Consider the following 24,821-nt stretch of genomic DNA (forward strand, 5'->3'; position numbering starts at 1 on the left):
CTCGTGACTTCCGGTGGCGGGAATATTGCGGAAGTGACGGCCCGTTGTGCGTTACGTCATTCGTCGGAAGTGTGTCCCATCCCAGAATCCTTCGAGAGGGAGAAGCGAGTTCACGCGGTCTGCACGCAGTCCGGTGGGGAACGTTTTGGCAGCGTGGGCTGGGTCTTTACAGGAAAGCGTTCACGTTTGTGCTTGGCCAGCCGCGGCCTTGGGCCGCAAATCTGGTCCTTTTCTGTTGGGAAAAGAACTCACGGCGGGCTGCGCAGCGCCCTGATCCGGCCTAACCATGTTAGTGCTGTTTGAAACCTCCGTGGGCTACGCCATCTTTAAGGTAGGTGGAAGATTGAGCTGTTGGAGGCGGAGGGCGGGTGTTGGGCAGGCTAGGAAAAGAAAAGACTTGAAAGGATGGCACTGCTTGGGATAGCGCGGGTGCCTTTTAGGTACCCCTGCTCTGACAGGAAGGGGAAGGTTTTGGGCCTCGGAGGCGCACGTTTCAGCGGACACGTGGCCCTACATTTTCGGATGCCAGATTCTGGATTAGAGGTTTGAGCCCGATTAGAGAGTGGACAGAAGCCGTACGAGAATTTACGAGTTATGAAGGAGTTCGGGTTTTATTCTGAGTGTTTGAAGAATGACTTAGAGGCTTTAAGGAAAGAAATGGTCTACTTTGTCTTTAAATATACTTGCTGAACTGTGTGTATAGCTTACAGGGGGACAGGAAAGGAAGCAAGGATGTTTTTGCATTAATCTAGACAAGATAAAGACGCCTTGATTAAGGTTGATGTGAAGGTAAACGTCGGTAGAATTTTAAAGGTAGAACTGACAGGATCGGCTGGTGGGTTGAATGTTGGGTTTTGGTTTAGTAAGTGAGTGCGTGATCATGGGGAAGAGAAGAGAAACAGGTAGTGGAGTTTCTGAATGGGGAAACCGAAGAGTTACAGTTGGCTCTGTGAAGGTTTCAGGATCTACTGCACGTGGAAATGCAGTAGTCATTTCAAATTTGAAACGTAGGAGAGACATCTGGGCTGGTGAAAATCAAGTTGAGATTAGGTTGTTTTAATAGGGAAAGTGTGCAGTTAAAACTTAAGAGGCACAGAAAAGATTGAAGGGTGGGACATTTGTATGGTGCGATGCTATTGAGAAGTTAGGGAGAATGAGGTAAATTCAGTGCAGGCTACATGCCAGGCACTCTTCTGAGTTCTGGGAATATAACAATGAAAAATAAGTTTTTCACATATGCTGATGTAAAGCCCCCCAAAAGCTAGGTAAGATATATATAATATTCTAGATGTCAATCAAAAAACTATATGGTATGGGTGGAGAAAGTCTGAAAGAGCACATATGAAAGTGTTATTTGGGTATTTGGGAGAGCTCTTCACTCTCCAAGTTTCTCTTCTGATATTTGAAAATATACTTCTATTTGCACTTATTACATTAAATACTTGTTAATTTTAAGGAAACCAATAAAATAATAATTAAAAACCAAAGGCTGACTCTGCTTATTTTTCCTCCTTGGAGTTGTCTTTAATTGCATCATTACTCACTCTTGATTTAAATGAAACTAACAGAATCTCTTGAAGGCAATTTGGTAGCATCTGTCAACATAAAATCTGCATATCTTATATGATAAATTAAGTTGGCTTCTAATAGTTTGTTCTATAGAAATGCAACATGTGTGCAAACAAAAAATATAATGTTTTCTGAAGGATAAGGACAATTTAGAAATAGCCTAAATATTTACTAAAATAAAAACGTAAATGATGGTGTGTTAATAAACTGTAATTCTAGGTTATTAAAACTTGGAATTCCATCTATAATATGTTAAGTATATAATATGACTACTAAAAGTATACATAAATAAAATGTCACATAGTCAAAAAGTCTTGAAGAATATACCCCTAATATGTTAATGACTTTTACAGATTTAAAGTGCCCCTTTTTTTCCTCTTTACATCTTAAATTTTATTAAGTCAGGATGTGTCTTACAATTGGTAATATCTTAGTTTTAGAGAAATCATAATACTTTCATGTTAGGATTATTATAGCAGTAAATAGCAGAATATATTTTATAGAAAGTAGTTAACTGATCATATAGGATATGCAGATTTTATGTTGACAGATGCTACCAAATTGCCTTTAAGAGATTCTCTTAGTTTCACTTAAATCGAGTGAATAAAAGTTATTTCTGTGCACCCTCACCAGTACTCTATTTGGTAAGTCAACTGCTTGAGTAAGATAGGAAAGGATCGACCCTAATGTGCATTTTTCCTCATGTTTATAAATCCATGAAATTGAGATGTCTTACAAATTGATGGCAGGTCAACTTAATTGGCAATGTAAAATAATGGCATATTAAAAGTATTCTAAAGAAAGTATGAACACGATGACTTTTGAAGGGGTTAAGGAGTCCTTAAAAATAGAAAGTTTTTAGTAAAGACATCCTCCCCACCCCCAACAAAATCTGAATTTCATCCAGTTATTAAATGTGCTGTCTGAGCTACTAATTTGACTAAAAATCTGGGTAAAACAACGGGTTCATTATTTCAGACAGAAAAATAGCCTCCACCACCCTCATTTTACGTGTACAGTTGTACTTGGAGAGTATAGTTATATGTGCTTGCTTAGGCTGTACTGTTTAAAGAAAATTATTCAAATATTTGTTGCAGGTTTTGAATGAGAAAAAACTTCAAGAGGTTGATAGTTTGTGGAAAGAATTTGAAACTCCAGAGAAAGCAAATAAAATGTAAGTCTTAAAATTAAGAATTTAGCCGTTCACATTTAAGCATTCTTTTTACACTTCCTCTCAGCCACCCTTCATATGTTATATTCATAACTTTTAAAAAATTCTCACCCAAAAAGATGTTTACTGATATTAGAGAGAGAGAGAAAGAAACATCAATTTATTGTCTCCTGTTGCACCCAACTAGGAGATTGAATCCGCAGCCTAGGTATGTGCCCTGATTGGAAATCAAACCCGCAACTGTTTGGTATGCCAGACGATGCTCCAACGAATTGAGCCACCCAGCCAGGGCTATATTTATAACTTTTGTTTTGAAATGTATTTCAGGAAAAATATTGGTATGAACCTAATCATTAGATTTCTTTATTTGAAGCATATGCTATCTATTCATTTGTATTAGTTGCAGACTAGATTGGGCAGCAGCACAAAATTATTCTTTTGTAAGATATTTGAGAACACAGGCAGATAAAGAACTTCCCAGATGAGAAGAAACTAAGAGTTCATCATCACCAAACCATTATACAAAATGTTAAAGGGACTTACTTAAGAGAAAGATCAAAACTGAACAGTAAGATGGCAGTAGATACATATCTATCAACAATCGAATCTAAAAAACAAACTAAGCAAACAAACAGAAACAGAATCATGGGGATATAAAGTACAGTGTAAGAAATGGAGTAAAGAGCTTATGTGCATGACCCATGGACATGAACAATGGTGTGGGGACTGCCTGAGGAAGTAAGGGGTGCTGGGTGGAGGGGGGCAAAGGGAGAAAAATTGGGACAACTGTAATAGCATAATCAATAAAATATAATTTAAAATAAACTTAAAAAATTCAAAAAAGAAAAACATTGTAAATTAAGTATAAATTTCTATTAAAAGTAATACTTATCAGAAGTATAAACTGCCGATTGGTTTAACTTTTAGTTTCTTTAAGTTAGTGGTATTCACATGTTTTTTAACTTACTTTGCAGGTTATTCATTCTTTATAACTTATGTCGTATCTCCCTTTGGAATAATAATTAGCTAGTAAATCCTGGAAAGGTATACCTTAGTTCCCCAAGGTCTCTGAAGTAGAAAATAGAGTATAACGCTGGTGGGAAGCTTAAATGAGTGGTAGGAGAGGGAGCTGGCTTTTCAAGGTAGTCAAGGTGGCTGTTTCACCAGCTATGAATTACCTTTTGAAATAACCCATTTGGTGAATGTGATCCTTAATACATGTAAATTTGGATTATGTCTTTGGGTGCTATGGGGCATTTCATAATTCATCTGCTAGTGCTAAAAAAAAAAAAAAAACCCACAAGAACAGAAGGAAATGATTAAAGCTTGCTAAACCACGTGGAACCCAAAGAAATGTCATACTAAATAGTTACAGAAACAAAAAAAAAAATACTTTTCAGCATTTGTGGCGGAAACCCAAAATTTGAAATAAGTGTTTATCAGTAGTGGAATTGTTGAATAAATTTTAGTATATGTATAGATCTGGAAAACATTTAATATACTGAGAAAATCATGTTTCAGATTTGTATAATGTGATCCCATTTTTGCCATGTTCTTATACATTTTGCATTTACACAAGTACAGAGAGCTATGTATAAATACCACTTAAGGGTGCAGATGGGGATGTCGTGAGACAGAATAGATGAAATTATTATTTTTTCCTTAAATCTTGGTGGTGTTGAGTGTGTAAGGAACCACCAGAATGTTCTCTGGCCAAGTAAGAAAACTTCAATTAAGATAATACTGCTTCAGAAACAATAGACTAGTTTTTTCTTTTTAAAAGGCTATGTGCTTTAATTGGCTGGGTTAACTTGATTCATTGTTGTCAAGGATGTATTCTTGGAACTGAATCTTAAGTGATCTCATTCAAATATTCGTCACTACCACTGAGACAACAATGAATTAAATGTATTTATATAAAATGATGTTACTCTAAATCTAAGTGTATGGGGAAGAAGGGGGTAAAATAGGAGTGAGCTGTTGTTTAATGGCATTTTACTGGATGGATAAATCAGTGTCATGCACTTCCTTACCTAAGACAGATTCTTACATCTTTTCTTAGGCTACTTCTGTGCTATATAGTAAAAGACATCTGTGTCTAGCTTTAAGTAGCAGAGATTACGTTGAAGCTTCCACATCTTTCCTGTGGTTTAGATGTGGTAGCAAACCTCTTGGCTCTTCTATGTTTCCTTCAAAGCCTTACAACCCTCTCTATAATAGTCCAAACATTACTAGCCTAACATTTAGAGAACTCGTCATTTTGTGAACAATATCTTAACTTTGTACCATGATACCCATTGAGAAGAAAGTTTCTTTTATCAGTGTATGCTTTGGAAACAGTGTGACACTTTCATAAAGATACGGCTTTTGCAGAAATCAATGTACCCCAATAACATTTTTTTTTTCTCTTTCTTAATTCTAGAGTTAAGCTAAAACATTTTGAGAAATTTCAGGATACAGCAGAAGCATTGGCAGGTAAAGTCAAAGACTAGCTTTTTTGTTTTTGTTTTTAATCTTGGCAGTTTGTTGTCATTATTTTAAAAATTGTTTGCTTCAGTTGCCTGAGTTAACCTTACTCAATGTTGTCAATGATGCATTATTTTTGGAGCTGAATTTAAGTGATCTAACAAATTCGTCACTACCACTGAGACAACATTGAGTTAGCTTTTTTCACCATAGGGCTGGTTTTTCTCCCATGTGATGAGAGCTGAGAAGTGGTTAAATTGATCTCCCTGTGGAAACCAACAGCATAATGCTATAAAGCACAATTCAGTAAAAGCTGTTCTACAAGGGACCAAGGTAATGTGGTCAAGCACAGGGCTCTGATCATTTTAACGCAAGGGTAAAATTGAGAACAGCCAGGAATCACAGTTGAAATAATAATAGAACAGTTGTCCAGGGATATACATTTTTAGTTTGAAAAAGCACATTATTAAAAGTTTTAGGGCCCTGACTGGTGTGGCTCAGTGGGTTGAGCATCGTTCTGAAAACAGAAATGCCACCAGTTGTGGACCAGGTCGCTGGCTGTGGGCGTGTAAGAGGCAACCGGTAGATGTTTCTCTCCCTCTCTTCCTCCCTCCCTTCCCCTCTCTCTAGAGTTAATAAAATAAACTTAGAAACAAATGAAAGTTTTAGGAAAACTAGTACTTTTGTGTGTGTGCATTTTAATATGAAGACTATGAGAGGCATAAGAGTTGTTTTCTAAAGAGGGTGTGATTTTAAATCATTTAGAAGAATGGATGACTCATCCTTTAATTAGCCCTCATGATAGGACAGCAGACATACAGTAATAGGGTTTATTAACTTGGCCTGGCTTCAGGAGGCAGTTGGTTTTGTAAGGGTTTTTTTTTGTTGTTGTTGTTGTTGTTGTTGTTTTTTAAACTTCAGCCGGGGATATGTTTATTGGTTTTAGAGAGAGAGGGAGGGAGAGGGGGAGAGATAAATGAGAAACATTGACTGGTTGCCTTCTGCATGTGCCTCAACCTGAAATTGAACCCACAACCTTTTGGTGCACGGGACAGCACTCCAACCAACTGAACCACTTGACCAGGGCTTTTAATGTTAGGAAAACAAGACCAGATCTAAAACCCTAATTATAAATTTTTCAGTTGCTTAAATTCTATATCAAATCAGCCAAATACTTGGTGGTATTTGAAAATGAAGGGCCATAGGGAAGAATATGGCTTAAAATTAGGCAAGAATTTGATAGAGCCAAATAATTTTGTTCATCAACCACAAGAGAAGGGTGTACTTCTCTTATGAAAACTAGGAATCCAGCTAAATATGCTGGATATTAGTGAGCCATTCCAATCTTGGCAGAGGGATGATCCAAAGGAAGATGCAACAATAGGGCCAATTTTCTTGTTTTCTTTTTTTTTTTTAATTTTTTATTTATTTTTTTCCATTACCATTTAGTCCCCTTATATACACCCCCCCAATCAATTTTTTAATTTTTAGAAATAGTTCTAGGGCTGCTTGGTAATAAAAGCCTCATAGCACTGTAAAGCACACCTGTGGTAATTTTTGCCTGGGGAATTTCTTTCAGGATAGTTCTATTCATCACAGCTTTAAAATTAAATATGGGTAGATTTGGTAAAGTCCCAAGTAAAATTGTGTTAGTGTTCTCCAGTTCTGGGGTGAGTGCTTTGTTCACATAGACTGATTTGTACAGCTCCTCCTGGAATCATAAAGTCCTCTAGTCCTGAGCCCAAGTAGCCTCTTTAGAATTCCTTTTTGCATATAACCTCTGTAATCTTTTCAGGCTATATCTGACCAGTCCTTATTAAACTATTAAATGGAGAAGTCCAACCTCTACCTAAACATAAAGCAAGTTTTCAGTATAGCTAATATATTTATCGCATAGCGATAATCAGATTTTGTGTACATTGCTCCAGAATCTTAAAACAGTCCTGTGAGGTGGGTAATACTCACTCTTTTACAGATGATAAAACTGAGACTTGAGAGGTATCACATATCCCTACCACGCTTATAATCTTATAAAATAGGGAAAGTGTCATACTAGGTGAGAACCCTCTGAGGCAGAGACTATGTTGTTTACTGTCAAATCCCTAGATTGTGTCTGGCACATATTTTGGGGTAAATGAATGAAAGTAGAGAGCTCTGCCAGGAGTCTGGACATAGAAACATGTACAATGCCTTTTATCAGAAATTTGAACATTGGGTTATTACTAAGAGAACAGAGTCCTTCCTGAGAATTAAACTTCCCCACTGCCTGTTACAAGACAGCTTTGATGTGACAGACCAAAATTCAGTGGCTGTAGATGTCAGTATGCATTTAAAACGCCATAGCCTAAAAGAATCTGATGGGATGGGATGGGATGTCAATTTATATTGGTCCCAGAAGTTCAAATATGCCATTTGAATGAAGAAGTTTATTTTTACTCTTGGTCAAATTTTCAAGATACAAGTCTTCCAAATAGTCACAGTAAAATTCATCACGACATGGATGAAGTGAGAAAACTGCTATGGGATGTGGAACAGTGGCTAATAGAAAAGATAAGTAGGGGAAAGACTTGGCTTCCCATTTCCATAACCATCTATATATCACCTTTTAAAAGTACATATTATAAACAGTAGTGAACACACTTTTTGATAAAGGGAAGATAAATGTAAATATTAGATCTAGAGTAGGAAGTTTTTCTTCTTAAAAAAAATATTTTACTTATTTTTGGAGAGTAAGCAAAACATTGATCGGTTGCTTCTCATTTGTGCCCCAATCTGGAACCAAACCTGCAACCCAGGCATGAGCAACACTCGTCAGGGCAAAAGTTTTAATTTTAAGAAATTGTGAAGTGCAAAAGTAAATATGGAAAATTGAGAACTAGGAGCAGCAGTTTGAATTAAAGTTTTTAATTATGAAAGATAAAAAACTTGTAAGGAAAGAATACCACTTATTAAGAAGGTAGATTATTAAGGAGTCAATATAACACAAAATGTAAAAGGTTAGACCCCAACAAAAATAGGTTAAATCTTAGTTTCTTAGAATGTAGAGACCTCTGAAAGAGCTGTGTGGTAGCCGGATGTTATTTTCATCTTCCATTTTCCCAAATAACAGCTGAAATACACTTGTAATTCAAATGGATGGAGATGTGGTCAGGAGGGAAGAGCAAGTATCTGGCTGACCTAATGCTTGTCCTTAGATATTATGACAGACTTCCTCTCTGCCAGCATGCTTTATATTCAGCTACAATCCAGACAAATATCAATGGGGTGTAAGTTTATGTGGGTCCAGAAGATGTAAGCGTAGGTTTAAGGAAGGGTGAGAGTTATAAAAGCAGCAGGTTTAGCACTTACCCCATGTAAAAGCTATCCTAAAATTAAACAGACTGTCTTCATAGTAAGTTCTCCATCATTGGAGGTTTATAAGCATAGGCCTGATGGCACCTATGGATTGGGTATTAGCAAAGATTAGGCCCCACTCAAATATACTTAAATAGCAGCAGAACCGTCAAAAGGAATAAATTCTTTTTTTACTAGTCTTTACAGGATTTTAGGGTATTTCATAATCCGGAGCATCAGGCCAATCTGTCAGGATACAGGAGAGAGAATTTATTTGTTGTTCCAAAATAGAATGTTTCTAACATTTTATGATTCTCGCTCTGAACTCAAAAGAAGAATCATGTGGCATAGGGAAAGGAGGGCTGGATCTGTTGAAACTTCTGGTTCTGGAGTAGAAATGAGGGAGGCAAGATCAGATAAGACTGTGACATGTGTAACTTGTAAACATTTTTGTGTTTATCATTTCATTTTAGAAGTAATGTTAAATTTAGCTCTTTTGAAAGGGAGTGTTTATTTTGCTTTATATTTTTAATTTAAATAAGATGTTAAGCTCTTACAATTAAAAATTTGAGTGAGTACTCTTTTGTTTTTCTTTTTTCTGAAAAGCATTCACAGCTCTGATGGAGGGCAAAATCAACAAGCAACTGAAGAAAGTTCTGAAGAAAATAGTAAAAGAAGCCCATGAACCCCTGGCTGTAGCTGATGCTAAACTTGGAGGGGTCATAAAGGTAAAGTTATGGTTTTCTTTCATGCTTGCTAATCAGAACTCATTATAAGCATAGTAACTACAAAGCCCAGCCTTTGTAATGAGTTGTTTGTCATAACTTTTCATACTTTATCTTTTTTCCCTAGGCTATGTAATAATCATTTCCAATATGATTATTAAGGCTAAACATATACATTCATTTTAGAAAATAAAAATACATGATCCTAGCTGGGTAGCTCAGTTGGTTATAGAGCATCGTCCTAGTATGCCAGGGTTGTTGGTTTGATCCCCAGTCAGGGCACACGAGACTCAACCAATAAATTCATAAATAACTGGAACAACAAATCAATGTCTCTGTCTGTTTCTCTCTCTCAAATTCATAAATTTTAAAAAAATAGAAGAAAAATTTTAAAGAGCTTTTAATCCTGCCACCCAGAGATAGTCTGTTAACACTGTGTATATCCTGCCACGTTTTTGGTTTAGCTACTTTTTTCCCCTGACATTAATGGAGTCATGACATTTCTTTCTTAGTATATGTTAGTTAGACAACTTTAATAGGGGAAAGAGTTGCTAGAGGTAAAACATAAAGTGAGAGTGGGAGGAAGGACTGAAAAGTAGGCTCCCAAACATGAAAAGCAGAACAGTTTGAGAGCTAGTTTTGATAGTTTGATCTTTGAAGTAGAGATTATTTTATGTTGTAGATCTTTTTTTTAAATTTATTTATTTTTATTTTATCTACTTTTAGAGAGAGGGGAAGGGAGGGAGAAAGAGGGGGAGAGAAACATCAATGTGTGGTTGCCTTTCATGTGCCCCCAACTGGGGGCCTGGCCCGCAACCCAGGCATGTGCCCTGACTGGGAATCAAACCAGTGACCCTTTGGTTTCCAGGCCAGCGCTCAGTCCACTGAGCCACACCAATCAGGGCTATGTTGTAGATCTTTAAGGTAGGAAAGCGCTAAAGAAATTTGAGGGTTTTTTAAACCAGGATTCTGAATTTAAGGCGTTTGTGTAAGTAGATTATTTCTAATATTGTCAGGTCATGAAGTTTTCTGTAATGGTGTTAATTTCCAGCTTCATACTTTGAAGTGCCCATAAGTCTTAGTTTATATTTTACTGTTAAAAAACTAACTTTTAGCATAATAAATATACACACAGTAAAGCATGCAAAATGCCAAATTGCTGAAAGAAGGGATTGGAGCATCTTTACCTTTTTCTTTTCAGTTTCTCCATTTAAAAAATTAAACTGAATACTACTCATGTACATTCTAAATATTTTGTTTCTTAAACATGTAATATATACAATTTTGTATATTTGTATTTAATGGATTAGAACTGTAGATTTGTGTGAAGGAGTAGTAATTACACTGTAATGTGACAGAATGAAGGTATGGAGGAAAAGATTTTATCCTGTTTGGGGTGTGTAAAAACTTAAAACTGTATTGTGAAGGTTTGTTTATGTATGTACACATACATATTAACACATGTATATTTGGAGATCGGGCAAATTCAGGGTGGTATGGCCTAAAACACTGGTGTCGGTTAACATATTTATTTGGAAGTACTATACTTAAGGGATGCTAACAGTTATCTATCTATAGGGAAAGGGCCTAAGACTCAGAATTTTGCTTTTTATTCAGTGCCCTTCTCTATAGTACTATTGATTAAAATCTGCATTTTAGCCCTGGCTGGTGTGACTCAGTAAATTGAGCACCAGCGTGTGAAGCAAAGGGTCGCTGGTTCAATTTCCAGTCAGGGCACATGCCTGGGTTGGGGGCCAGGTCCCCAGTTGGCACACAAGAGGCAACCACACACCGATGTTTCTCTCCCTTTCTCCCTCCCTTCCCCTCTCTGAAAATAAATAAAAAATATATTTTTAAATCAATGTTTTACCTTTAATTTTTTTAAAGAAGCTAAATAAGTAAAAGATTCCTCAGACCAATAAAACTAAGTTAAACTGTATCTTTTTATAGCTTTTATTTATTTAATACAAATGCTCTTTTTTTTATAGGAAAAGCTGAATCTCAGCTGCATCCATAGTCCTGTTGTTAACGAACTTATGAGAGGAATTCGTTCACAGATGGATGGATTAATCCCCGGGGTAGAATCACGTGAAATGACAGCTATGTGTCTTGGATTGGCCCACAGGTGAGATTTACTGGAAAATAAAGTTGGCTTTTATTTAATAAACAATTGCATAGTATTGTTATAAGCATGCTACACATACTAATTTAATTCTCATAACAAGCAGTAGTAGTACCCTCGTTTTACAGATGAGGAAATGGATGCCCAAAGTCAATACAGCTGGTCTATGAGGAGGCTAGAATCTGAACCCAGGCATTCCAGCTTCATTGCCTGGACTCTAAACCTCACTATAGGCATTCTGTACCCCTCTGGTGTTGGGTCCCACAACGCTTGGGCTTTCTTTTTTCTCTTATGTCTACTAAATCATTTGTCCACTTAACTGTCTTCCCAAATTTTCTCATCTGCCAAGGTCTCCTTTTTGTGTGTGTGTCCATCTGTGTTGCTTGTTTTATTCTGACTTTTATTGTTTTTATAATAAGGTAAAGTATATAACCTATCATTTAACCAGAGGTCCACTAGTACATACTGTACTATAATATGTGTTCCTGAAAAGCTTGGCGTTCTGTGAAGTTACATTGAAATAACAGTTTGTCAAGAAACAATAAGACTAAAGGTAAGCCCTGGCTGCTGTGGCTCAGTGGATTGAGCATCGGTCTGCGAGCCAAGTGTCACTGGTTCGATTCCCAGTCAGGGCACATAACTAAGTTGTATGTCAGGTCCCCAGTTGGGGGCACGAGTGAGAGGCATTCACACAGTGATGTTTCTCTCCCTCTCTTTCTCCTTTTCCCTCTCTAAAAATAAAATAAATAAACCAACAAATTAATTAATTTTAAAAATATATAAAAAATGCAACTTTGTGAGCAGAGCGCTATCAAAAACAATAGCTCTGAAAAACTAACAATGGAAAAAGGACATGTTAAATATATACTAAAACAATAATACAGTAAACAAAGGTCTGTCCCTTTGAACAAAAAATATTGAGCATAGGTTGATGGAGAATTAAAGCTCTGCTAACTTAACAGAGACAAGCAAAATGACCAAAAGTCAGGAAGAACTTGATGATAAGCATTTCTAGGAGAGCAAAATAACTATAAACTGGGTCAATTCAAACTAGTGGTTAAATTGGCATTGTATATACAGCAGTGGTTCCCAGTCACATGTCCCTTAGAAGACGTTTGGCAATGTGTAGAGATATTTTTGTCTGTTAGAACTTCAAGTGAAGTTTGTTATTAACATAATGGGTAGAGGCTAGGGATATTGCTGAACATCCTACAATGCACAGAATATCTCCCTACAACAAAGACTGTCAGGTTCATAATGTTAATAGTGCTAAGATTAAGAAACCTTTATATACAGTATTATTCCTCCATGGCTTTCTGTTTTTAGGTGTTACAGTGCTGCATTTTTTTCCTACCTGCTGATATAAAGCATTAATATGCTACCAAAAAGAAATCTATTAATCAAATATGAGCTGCATGACAGCATTATCCTAGTTGTCATTCATAAATTAATGTTTCAGAACCATAGGTTATAGCAGGATAGATGTATTATTTTCTTTATAAATGTGTATTTTCTGATCTTGCAACTGCTTTTCCAATGTAGAAAAAAATAAGTTAAACAATGTAGCTCTGAGGGGGGCCATGGGTTTAAAAACTTTTTAAGATGTTAATTAAATGCTTTTTATCAATGCTGTCTTAGCAATTTGTTATTTTCTTCCTTCTCCCCAGCTTGTCCCGTTATAGGTTGAAATTTAGTGCTGACAAAGTGGACACAATGATTGTCCAGGCAATTTGTAAGTATAGTACACGTGAGGTCTACTCTGTTCTACATGGTTTTTTCCTATTATTAAAGCTGTATCTTATAATTCTCTTGGGAAAGAGAAATTAACTAGAACATTTTTTTTTTTTTCCCCAAGAGTTTATTTATTTGTTTTTAAAGAGAGGAGAAGGGTGGGTGAAAGGGGGCGGAAACCACAACTCAGGCATATGCCTTGGCCAGGAATAGAAACCATTAACTTGGTGGGACAACGCCCAACCAACTGAGCCACACTGGTCAGGGCGATCAACTAGAACTCTTAGGAAGAAATTGGAAAATCCAGATTAGAAAAAGGAAGAACTACCCGTAATTTGACTAGTTGGATAGAATGTTAATTCCACTATTAATGTAAACCAATTCATTTGTCTTTTTCCATGAAAAATATTAAAACCATGGGGGTGTCTGTATTGTGTTGGGTTTTGCTTTTTTGACCTGGCTTTTATATAGGTCACTCTCCAATATCATTTAAGTGATATTTTGAAATATCAGAGTCTTAATTTCAATTTTAAAAATCCCTTTAAATAAGGATTGCATTTCCGGGTATATACCCCCCCCCCCAAATTGAAAGTATGTACACAAACAACTATACACTCCCTATTTATAACAGTATGATTTACAATAGTGAAAAGGTAGAAATAACCCATATACCCATTGACAGATGACTGGATAAATAAAATGTGGAATATACATATTATAATAAAATATTCTTAAAAAGGACGGATGTTCTAATACATGCTACATACAACATGGATGAATTTAGAAAACATTCTGCTAAGTGCCGTAACTCACACTAAGAGACAAGTACTGTGTGATATCTAGAATATCTAGAATTCATAGAGACAGTAGAAGAGATTACTAGGGTCTGGGGGATGGGGAGTTATTTCATGGGCACAGAGTTTCAGTTTGGGGTGAAGAAAGTTCAGAAATTGATAGTGGTAATAATGGTTGTATAGCATTGTGAATATACTTGGTGCCACTGAAATGTACACTTGAATATCACTAAAGTGGTGAATTTTATGTATGTTACCACAAAACCATTTAACTTCCTGTTTTTTTATTTTCACCTGCGGCAGCCTTGCTGGATGATCTAGATAAAGAACTAAACAACTACATTATGCGGTGTAGAGAATGGTATGGCTGGCATTTTCCTGAACTAGGAAAAATTATTTCAGATAACTTGACATACTGCAAGTGTTTACAGAAAGTTGGTGAGTTAACTTTATGCTTCAAGGCACTGAAAATAATTTATTTGCATCCTAAAACATGAGTTATAATTTCTTTTGTTAACAAAATTCCTGGAGTTTTTCTATAACTTAGGTTTTAGGAGTGTAGTCATATTAATACCTGTTAGATTTCAAAAAACAAAATGAACTTTAGCTTTGATTTTGATGGCCCGTGCAACAGAACGTGGAACTCTAATTTTGGTTTTTCTTAAAATGGCTTTTTCCGGTGACTGTATCTTATAATGAATTTGCGTTTAATAGGGGCAACTATAGATGGGGGGTGGTATCCTGAAGCGTATTAATAATTAACATTAAAGGTAATCTTGCTGTCTGCATTGTCGATGTTATATTATATGCTAATAGTACAGTAATATTACTAGATGACACTGAGTATTAATAAATGAATTACTTGGCTCATTATATTACATTTTACAATATTACTTCAAGAATTCATGGCCCTAGTAGCTTTAGTATGTTCTTAACTACACAATGTCATTAGTCCTATTGATTGGAATATTTTGATGGTGGTAGTTCATTGGTTTCTTGATTTTTGTTGTTGTTTTTGGTTTCGTTTTGCTTTTTTTTGAGGGAGGTGGTGGGAAGAGGCTTTAATAACTAAAATCAAGCCTTTACATATGGAAAATTACTAGGTCAAACTTGTTCGCTTTTTGTTTTGTTTAGGCACCCTTTTCATTGGCTTATCTACATTTTCTTTTGACTGTTTGGTGAATTTTGTTTAATTTGTTGAAGAGTGATTCTCCTTCATCCTCTGCAAACATTCCATAGGCGATAGGAAGAATTATGCCTCGGCTCAACTTTCTGAATTACTGCCAGAGGAAGTTGAAGCAGAAGTGAAAGCAGCTGCAGAGATATCTATGGGAACAGAGGTTTCAGAAGAAGATATTTGCAACATTCTCCATCTCTGCACTCAGGTAAGCTATATACATAGAGAAACTGGTTGTGATACCAGCACTGTAATAATAATTTTCTGGTGGCCGTGATGATTTTTAAACTTATTGTTCACCTGATAAATAAATATGAGGGTGTTCAGTCACTGCCTCATCTGATGCCATCTTGATTTATATATGTAAAGAGATAAATATATACATTTTAAAATGAAATTAAGAGTACTAATTTGTATTGTTACATTGTCAGAATAAATTCATTAAGAAGACAGGAGGATAGCTTAAGTTATTTAATTCTGACTTATGTGTAAAGCCTGTAGTGATTTTTTTTTTTTTTATTCTCCTTTGGAGATAGCTATACAAGTATCAGAGAGTGACACAAATGTCTAATCATTGGAGGTTTTCAAAAATTAGTTATATTGGCTAACATTTTTAGCAGTATATTAAGTTGTTTAAATACATTACCTAATAAAAAAAATCTTCACAGCAGCCCTTTTAAAAGAAACTGAGGTAAGGAATGATTAGTTTTCCCAGGATTGCACAGCTGCCCTATAATAGATGTAGAATTCCAGTGTTTTAGACATGTGAATTTTATACTGTTTCTGCTCTTATTTATGAGTTACTCATTTTGTTCCTTATACTAGGTGATTGAAATCTCAGAATACAGAACCCAGCTCTATGAATACCTACAAAATCGAATGATGGCCATTGCACCCAATGTTACAGTTATGGTTGGGGAATTAGTTGGAGCACGGCTTATTGCTCATGCAGGTGATGATTTTAATGTAATTTGTCAACATGGGTATTTAGAATTGAGTGTTCTAGCGAGAATTTGTTTTTAATCTTTAAATTACAGTTGTTAAAGAAATTTTAGATAATAAATAGAATTAGTGGGTAGTATATGGGTTAGGACTAAGGACCAGTGTTCGATGATGATTTTTATTGGTATGCCTGATTTCCTTTTGGATAATGAAGGCATCTTAAGTCACTACCTCTTCTGAGACACTTGTCCATTGTCAGAAGTTTGTTGTGGTTAAGTAGAATAATCAGATGTTGCAAGAGGTTGAAATCTGTTAATATTTTATAATATTACAAAGTCATCAACTGATGTTTGCCAGGGAGCTTAAGGGTTGGGTGAAAAAGTTGAAGGGATTAAGAAGTACAAATTGATAGTTACCAGATAGTCACAAGGATGTGAAGTACAGCACAGGGTATAGTCAGTTGTAGTAACTATCATGGTGCCAGGTCAGTACTTGAAATATTGGGGGGAATCGCTTAAGTACATGACTGTCTAACCATAATGCTGTACACCTGAAACTAATGCAAAATAATATTGAAGGTCAACCTTTAACTGAAAAGTGAAATGTAAAAAATTTACCAGATTAAAATATGAATAGTTTTAAGAACTCACTACAGATGATGATGATACAGTCATGCACTACTATACGACGGATACATTCTGAGAAATGGATCTTCATTAGGCCATTTCATCATTGTGCAATCATCATATAAGTGCACTTACACAAATCTGTTGAGATGGTATAGCCTACTGCACACAGTGGCATACCGCTGTCATATATGTGGTCCATTATTGACTGAATCGACATATGCGGCACATGACTATATAAGCCTTGATTGAGAATGTTTCACAGTTGAATATGCTATTTTACATTCTAATATAGTTGACAAAAATATTTTAAATAAGGGATTTATGATAAAATTTAATACATGTGTATGGTGATATAAAGATAGATGCTACAAAAAAATGGTACAATTGAATGCTTGCAAATATAATTAGGTACTAGTTCATTATTTTATATTACTGGCCATCACAGAGGATCTTAATGTATCGTCTCTTGCACGGATGGAATCATTTGGGCAGTAGGTCTTGTGTTTCATTCATGGAACTTTGAAATAATTAAAAAGTGATTCCTTATAACTACTTCTTTTGTTTTGAAGGTTCTCTTTTGAATTTGGCCAAACATGCAGCTTCTACAGTTCAGATTCTTGGAGCAGAAAAGGCACTATTTAGAGCTCTGAAGTCTAGACGAGATACCCCTAAGTATGGTCTAATTTATCATGCTTCGCTTGTAGGCCAGACAAGTCCCAAACACAAAGGAAAGGTAAGCTAGTTTTTCTGAGGTAGGCCTTTTTCTCTTTATTTCCTCCAAACAACCCATTTTCCTCCTACTCTGTAGTATGCAGTAAATCTGCTTTTTCTCATTAAACAGAGAATGGTGAATTCTTTAAATAAAAAGCATTTTGTATACTAAGAGAAAAGGTTTAAAGAAAGTACTATATTTATCCTATTAAAACCATTTTCTTTCACTGCATTAGTATTTTCCTAGAATTCACCTGTTGGTAAGGGGAGGAGTAGGTGGCAGATCAGAAGTGTTCTTGGGCCCTGACTGCTGTGGCTCAGTGGGCTGGGCATTGTCCCACGAACAAAAAGTCACCAGTTCGATTCCTAGTCAGGGCACAGACCTGGGTTTGAGCAAGGTCCCCTGTTCGGGGTGTGCAAGAGGTAACTGATCAGTGTTTTTCTCCTTCATCTCTCCCTCTCTCTAAAAATAAAGGTTTTTTTTTTTTTAGGAATTAGTGGCAGGAAACCAACTTAGCATCAACATTTATGAATTATAAAAAATAGTTATCCAGCCTGGCTGGTGTGGCTCAGTGGATTGAGTGCTGGCCTGCAAACGAAAGGGTTGCCGGTTCGAGTCCCAGTCAGGGCACATACTTGGGTTGCAGGCCAGGTCTCCAGTTGGGGGCATGCAAGAAGCAACCACACATTAATGTTTCTCTCTCTTATTCTGCCTCCCTTCCCCTCTCTCTAAAAAGAAAATAAGTTTTAAAAAAAGTAATAACCCAGTGTAGTGTTGTTTTCTCTATTTTGTAGGGCATATTATTTTTTAAAATTCTATAAAATTTAGAGCAGAGAGGAGAAATAAAGGGTTTAGTTAATTAGCTTGAAAAGGGGACTAAACTTTTTCTTGTTGACCTCATAGTGTAGAACTAATGTTCCTGAGTAGAAACTAAAAGGGAGGATTGAAAGAATAGTTTGAGCTCATTTTAGACATGAACCACTAAAAGGTCTTTTCATCTACCAAAATGATGGTGGCTATTATATAACCGGTTAGCCATTATAGTGCTGCAAAGATTTCAAATACAAGATAGGTGGCGTGAATTGTATGATTCAAAATACTTTTGTAATTCCTGATTTAAAGAAAATCCTGGTGTGGATGTTTCTAATTTCAAGTTCTCTTACAGATTTCTCGAATGTTAGCAGCCAAAACTGTTTTGGCTATCCGGTATGATGCTTTTGGTGAAGATTCCAGTTCTGCAATGGGAGTTGAGAACAGAGCCAAATTAGAGGCCAGGTTGAGGGCCTTGGAAGATAGAGGGGTAAGAAACACATCCTGCCTATTGAAGTGTTTCCTGTTAAAAGTTAATAAACATGAGTAGTTTACATATTTCACCTAAACAGTTTTGTAATATGTTTTATTATGTCTAATATATTTTTGAGCCTATTGTTAACAATATTCCTTACATTTGCTAATAATTGATACATTAGAGTATATACTATGAAGAGATTATGCCTTAGAAAATGAATGATTTTTCTTTTCTTAGATAAGAAAAATAAGTGGGACTGGAAAGGCATTAGCAAAAGCAGAAAAATATGAACATAAAAGGCAAGTACTTGTGGGGGAGGATGGATGGACAATTCCTGCTTATTTGTTTATTTATTAAAGATTTTATTTATTTCTTAGAGAGAGTGGAAGGGAGGGAGAAAGAGGGAGAAAAACATCAGTGTGCAAGAGATGCATCAGTTAGCTGCCTCTCACACACTCCTAACCAGAGACCTGGCCTGCAGCCTATGCCCTGACTGGGAATTGAACTGGCTACCTTTTGGTTCACAGGCCAGCACTCAATCCACTGAACCACACCAGCCAGGGCTCCTGCTTACTTAAATGTTAATTGTTGACAGCAGTTTTTTGTTATAAACCAAAGCACCTCAGTGCCCCCCCGCCCCCACTTTGCTATTTACAGTTTTTCATGTTTTTGTTTTTTAATTAAAAACAAGTATAGTTACATTGGTGTAGTCAGTACATACAGTATGTTTGTTGTGGCTTTTATCTTAATGTTTACCTTATTCTTTCCAAGTATTGATAGTAAATATTTGTCATTCATAGATCCTGTATAGTATACCATTTATCAAAAAGAAAATTCAGAGTTAATCTAACAAAACTATTTTTTTTAAAGAGACAAAAGAAAAGTCTAAAAATGGCTAAGAGGCATGATAAAGTTTTTAGCCCTCACTGTAAAATTAACAAAAGATGTGTGTGGGGAGAGGTGTTTTGGTTATTACTTGAGGTGATGCTTAATACTGATGAGGTGATGATGGAAGTAGAATGTGGGAAAGCCTTTCTGGGAAGCAGATAGTGTACATCGAGCCTTAAAAATATTTCTAGTTGTTAACCCATAAAATTCTGCTTTGGGGAATATTATAATTGTTTAAGAGGTTTAATAATACAGTCCTATGCTATAAATGGGTAGGCAGAGCAATATACAGTAACCTTCAGTTACAGGTATATATTTATATATTTAAATATACACATTTAGAAAAAAAATTTTCTTTTATAGTTTGTGAATTTTCCGAGTCTGATTTATTGTCCTTAGGTGACAAATGTGGACCTTTTTTTTTTTAAATTATAAAGATTTTTAACCTGTAAAAGTTAAAGTCATGAGCTTAAAGTCAGCTCAAGAACTAGGACACTCCTTAGCTTGTTCTGTACAGTTTTTAATATTTTCTTGTCATTATGCTTATAACTTTAAACACATGCACTTAAAACACCAGTTATGGGAGTAAACCTGACTGAGGTCTTTTGCTTTGGTTTGGTTTTTACTGAATTACTTTATAACCTAAAACTTAAATTGGTTTAGTTTTTGCTTTTCTGGTATATAATCATTTAGTGTAAAAAGATTTTCTCCGATTTTCCCCCTATAGTGATTGAATATTTTTCGATACTGTGGTCACATTAATTACTCCCGAATTTATTTAGCTCACCACTTCTCTTTAAGTGTAATTGACCAACCCGGAAAATATTAATCCCTCTTTACCTTTTGGGAACTATTAGTTTTCATAAACTGCCCAAAGCCACTAAAATACATTTTATGCTTATATAAGTATTATCTAATGGCATATTCTTTAAATCTCTTTACTAGAGTTATTTTAGTTGCAGATCTTTGTAGAGATTTACTAAAACTCTGGCTCTTTCAGTGAAGTGAAGACATATGACCCTTCTGGTGACTCCACGCTGCCAACCTGTTCTAAAAAACGCAAGATAGAACAGGTAGATCACGCAGATGAAATAATTGAAAAGAAGGCAAAAAAAGCTAAGGTTAAAGTTAAAGGTTAGTTTGAATTTTTAAATGTCATTTATACTCTTATTCTTTTAAGTATAAAATCTGAAAGTATGTATTGTTGAACTTTATTGTGAAATCACTCATATTGAAAGCTAATGGTGTTTCAGTAAGCCATCGTGTTCTCTGAGAAAAGTTAGGATACTATTAAATTTACCAGATTTCATAGAGGAATGTGTGAAGCATTTTTATGAATATTGGAATTGCATATTATATTAACTATACCAATTAGCTATTTTGAGAATCAGCTTAAATTAGAAGGAAAAAAGATATGTGGTTTCTAAATAAATTACTGAGATATTTTTGTTACATAGTTAAGTGTAGAATTGATGGAACAGTGAGTGGTTTTCTTCATTGTTTCTGTTACATGCAGTGGACTAGAGAGAGTGATAACATACTAGGTAACCTGCCATTATAGTAAAGATATTTAAAAGGTGCTCTCCAGTAAACTAGGCTGTCTTGCAAAGTTGGTAAGCAAGTACCGCGTTCCATTTATTAGTTGGACCTATGTTGAGTGCCTACCAGATAGTCTAGCAAGACAGGCATTAAAGCAAAGATTGACTGACTTTTTGGTTTCTCAATAGCTTAGTGGTCAAAAGTGTACTACCAGCAAATATGGGCTCCTGTCCTAGATTAAGAAAACGTTTATTTAACTTCTGTGTTTCTATTTTCGTATTGAACAGTAAGGAGCTTTCTAAACCCATTGGTGGTATTTGAAAACATCAAACTCCAGATTTGTATCTTCACTTATATGTCCAATAGGCTTCTCAAACTTAACATTCGTGGATCCTTGCCACTCCCAGTCTGTTGCTTCACAATTTTCTCCATCTTACAAACGGCAGTTCTGGTAACTTTGGCCTTTAACTTTGAATCATTTGTCTATGACCCAAATCTATTCTGGCAGCAGATCCTCTTTAATTCTACTTGGAAAGTATATCCAGAATCTAACCACCTATCATACCCACCACTTCTTATTATAGCAGCCACACTGTCTCTTCTTGGTATTCATTGAACCTCCCATCCACCCCTTTCTTCCAAAATATCCTTAGCATTTATTCTTTCTACCTGGACTGTTGCCTCCAAGATTTTTGCATTATTCATTTCCTTACCTCTTTTAGGTGTTTGCCTGACTTCTGCATGTTTTACACAGAAGTGTTCCTCTTCCTGCTTTATTTTTTTCCTTAGCACTGATTCTATGTAGAAAGACTGTATAGCTCTCACTTCTACTAAAATAAAAGATTCGTAAGGGCAGGGATTTTGGGTTCACTTGGTGCGTTGCTATATACTTCGATTGATCAGAATAGGGCCTAGCATATAATAGATACTAAATAAGTAGTTGGTGAATTAATTTCTAATGATAACTACCTTTTATTGATTTTTTTGTTCTAATGTGCCAAACATTGTGCAAAGTAATTTGCATGTGTTATTTCATTAAATCCTTTTAATCCAAGGATATACACACATTACATACTAAGTTTTATAGATGAGAAAATTGAGTTTACAGAGGTTAAATGACTTAGGGCCACTGCTTAGGTTGAGTTAATACATGTCTTAATTCTATAGCACGAACTCTTACTCATTTCTAATATAATTGACTATCTTCCAAAAAACTGGGTGAGCAGATGAGATGATCTGCTTTAATTCTAATTTCTGTGTATAGCTACATGATGATGAGAAATTTACTTCTCTCTGAGCTTTATATCATTTGTAAAATTAGTGGTATTAAACTAGGTAAGTGTTAAAAGGACCTGTCTAATTATAAATTACATAATAAACACTAGATGATTGACCAAAATGACAGGAAAAAACTTAAGATTCAAAAGGTTTTGGAAGACTGAGGTCTGACACAATGTTAATTGTTGTATCTTTACACTTAGTTGAAGAAGAAGAAGAGGAAGAAGAAGAAGAAGAAGCAGTACTAGTGGTGGAAGAACAGGAGACATCTGTGAAGAAGAAGAAGAAAAAGGACAAGAAGAAACACATTAAGGAAGAACCACTTTCTGAGGAAGAACCATGCACCAGCACAGCAATCCCTGTATGTTTGTTTTTAGTTTCCAATAGTTTATTGGCATGGTCAGGATCTCCATACTACCCTGTATATCAGAAATGACCAGGCAGTTAAAAAATGGTTTTCTTCATGGGGAGGGAAAAATAAAGTTACATTATTGTATTTACATTATGAAAGGCCATTTCTCTTACTACAAAATGGGTTTGCTTTGAATATGAGTAAGATTTACTACAGATCGCTTTCATAGAGATGATTTTTATATTTTTAAATTATAATCTTTTTCTTAAATTTGATCTACTTTGCTTTTTATGAGGAAAAGTTATTACCCATACTTTTACAACTCTTTCAAAAGCATTCTTGTTGATTATTTTCAGAGTCCAGAGAAAAAGAAGAAAAAGAAAAAAAAGAAAGATACTGAAGACTAGTGGAAAGTAATCGTAATTGAATCACCTGGATGCATCGTGCTTAAGATTCAGTCAGGAGTATACCAGAGATGATCTCTCAGATAATCAAGAATGAACAAAGGTTTGATGAAACAAAGTGATTATTCATCTATAACTTTTCAGACCTATTTGTGTCTTAACAGCAACTCTGTTAACTTTATTATGTCATTATTTTTTAGTCTTTGTTATACAAATAAAAATATTTTCTTTGTATTTTAAGGCAGTTTTGTGATCTCTATTTTAGTTAGAGAATCTTTGGCCCTTAGCATTTAATGATTACTGTTTTGATAATCATATATGAAAAGTGAGAGCTGTGAATCGTTAATTTGAAACTTAGCCTTTGATAAGGCAGTAATTATTATATGGGCCAATTTAAGAATCTCACTCTAATTTGTTTCTCTTGCCCCTTTGGACGTTTTTATTTTTCCTTTTCTATCTTTCTGCCTCTATTTAAATAAATGTTTTGTGTTCAAAATTTTAAAATTAGGTGAGCAAAAATTTTGGGCATCTCTTCAGAAAGAATAAAATCATATCCCTAATTTTATTTACTCGGTTTGCAACTCCAAAATCTACAACAAAATAATTATTAATCTAGACCCTGATCTGTCTCTAAAGTAATTAATACAAACTCATTTTATAGTAAAGAATGAGAGGTAAAAAGGGAAAAATAAGTTGAGCAAAAATAAAATGTCAGTAGACATGAGGTATAAACCAGGACACAGAGCACCAAAGAGAAATGTTTATTTCTGAAAGATAGTGTTTAATGTGTGAACACAGCCTGGTTGACTGCCGTATAGTAACAGCAGTCACAACTTTCATAGGCCTATTACATCTTGCATTTCTGTTTATGCCACGAGCATTTTGCTGTAACACTCATTTCAATAGAAGCATTCAAGGGGTTGGGGTAGTTAGAATGATTATAACTTTTGAGTTCCGTCTCTGCTTTTAACGTCACTCTGGGCAAGTGAACATCCCCTCTTCACTTATTTGTAAGTCAGAAAGATCAACTTTACCTCTCATAACTGGTTTATAGGAAATAAGATGGGACAAATTTCAGAGACACAGATACATTTCAAATTTAGATATTTTGATTGACGTAAATGCTGCGCGAAGTACATGTAACCATCCACAGACAAAATTTGAAAATATAAAGCTCTAGTTATCTTTCTCCCTGGAGAATGTTGTCATTTTGCCTCACCCCAGACACTATTGATTTGGGGACTTAACAAATTTTATTTTCAACAACTTTTAGGTGAAAGTGCCCTACAGATTGCCAAGGGTATTATTATAATACAGTCAAAGCTTTATATCTGAAACAAGATAGACTTTGAGAATACTAAACTAGTCCATTTCAGTGGTCTCCCACAGGCCTGGGGAAAACCAACTTGAATCACAGAACTGTCAGCTTAAGTGCTAAAGTCTGAACTCTTTGAAATGCTAACCAAAGGGTAAGTTAGGTTCTTTGTGCTAAAAATGAAGTACTCCTATTAAAGAGCCTTGGGAACTCTTAGTTTGAAATGGGAAGCTCAGGTGAGTTTAATATACCTAATTTCGGTTAGTAAATTTGAAGAATTCTTTTTTGTTACAGCCACATAAAATAATAAGTGCTTAGAAACTCGCTTATTCTTCATTGTACTCCCTTCTCTTCAAAAATTAAATTTATATTTTCTGATTTAACTA

General features: G+C 35.3%; 1 protein-coding gene and 4 non-coding genes across 6 annotated transcripts; all 5 read left to right on the forward strand.

Moving 5' to 3' along the window:
* Window positions 1-80: 80 nt before the first annotated feature.
* On the forward strand, window positions 81-23,360 carry NOP58 (NOP58 ribonucleoprotein). 2 transcript variants are annotated; one of them, XM_090282696.1, is made up of 15 exons: window positions 81-331; window positions 2,667-2,743; window positions 5,163-5,215; window positions 9,146-9,267; window positions 11,253-11,389; window positions 13,054-13,118; window positions 14,215-14,349; window positions 15,151-15,296; window positions 15,914-16,040; window positions 17,229-17,392; window positions 18,537-18,713; window positions 18,897-18,958; window positions 20,548-20,681; window positions 22,568-22,725; window positions 23,073-23,360. In XM_090282696.1, exons 1-15 carry the CDS (start codon window positions 287-289, stop codon window positions 23,121-23,123), a joined length of 1,653 nt encoding a protein of 550 aa, XP_090138822.1. In that variant the 5' UTR covers window positions 81-286; the 3' UTR covers window positions 23,124-23,360. The 2 variants fall into 2 exon arrangements, with proteins under 2 accessions (XP_090138822.1, XP_090138824.1); XM_090282698.1 differs by having other exon boundaries at window positions 82-331; window positions 18,537-18,671.
* On the forward strand, window positions 4,556-4,642 carry LOC150022519 (small nucleolar RNA SNORD70). The gene has a single exon (XR_016513750.1). It is a non-coding gene; the product is annotated as a small nucleolar RNA SNORD70 (small nucleolar RNA).
* LOC150022520 (small nucleolar RNA SNORD70) lies at window positions 5,316-5,400 on the forward strand. Its single transcript, XR_016513748.1, has one exon. It is a non-coding gene; the product is annotated as a small nucleolar RNA SNORD70 (small nucleolar RNA).
* LOC150022521 (small nucleolar RNA SNORD11B) lies at window positions 15,354-15,439 on the forward strand. The gene has a single exon (XR_016513819.1). It is a non-coding gene; the product is annotated as a small nucleolar RNA SNORD11B (small nucleolar RNA).
* Window positions 16,192-16,275, forward strand: LOC150022522 (small nucleolar RNA SNORD11). The gene has a single exon (XR_016513706.1). It is a non-coding gene; the product is annotated as a small nucleolar RNA SNORD11 (small nucleolar RNA).
* Window positions 23,361-24,821: the final 1,461 nt, after the last annotated feature.

This window comes from Furipterus horrens, unplaced genomic scaffold (assembly GCF_987537825.1).
Source record: "Furipterus horrens unplaced genomic scaffold, mFurHor1.1.pri manual_scaffold_1, whole genome shotgun sequence".
In the NCBI taxonomy this organism is placed as follows: domain Eukaryota; kingdom Metazoa; phylum Chordata; class Mammalia; order Chiroptera; family Furipteridae; genus Furipterus; species Furipterus horrens.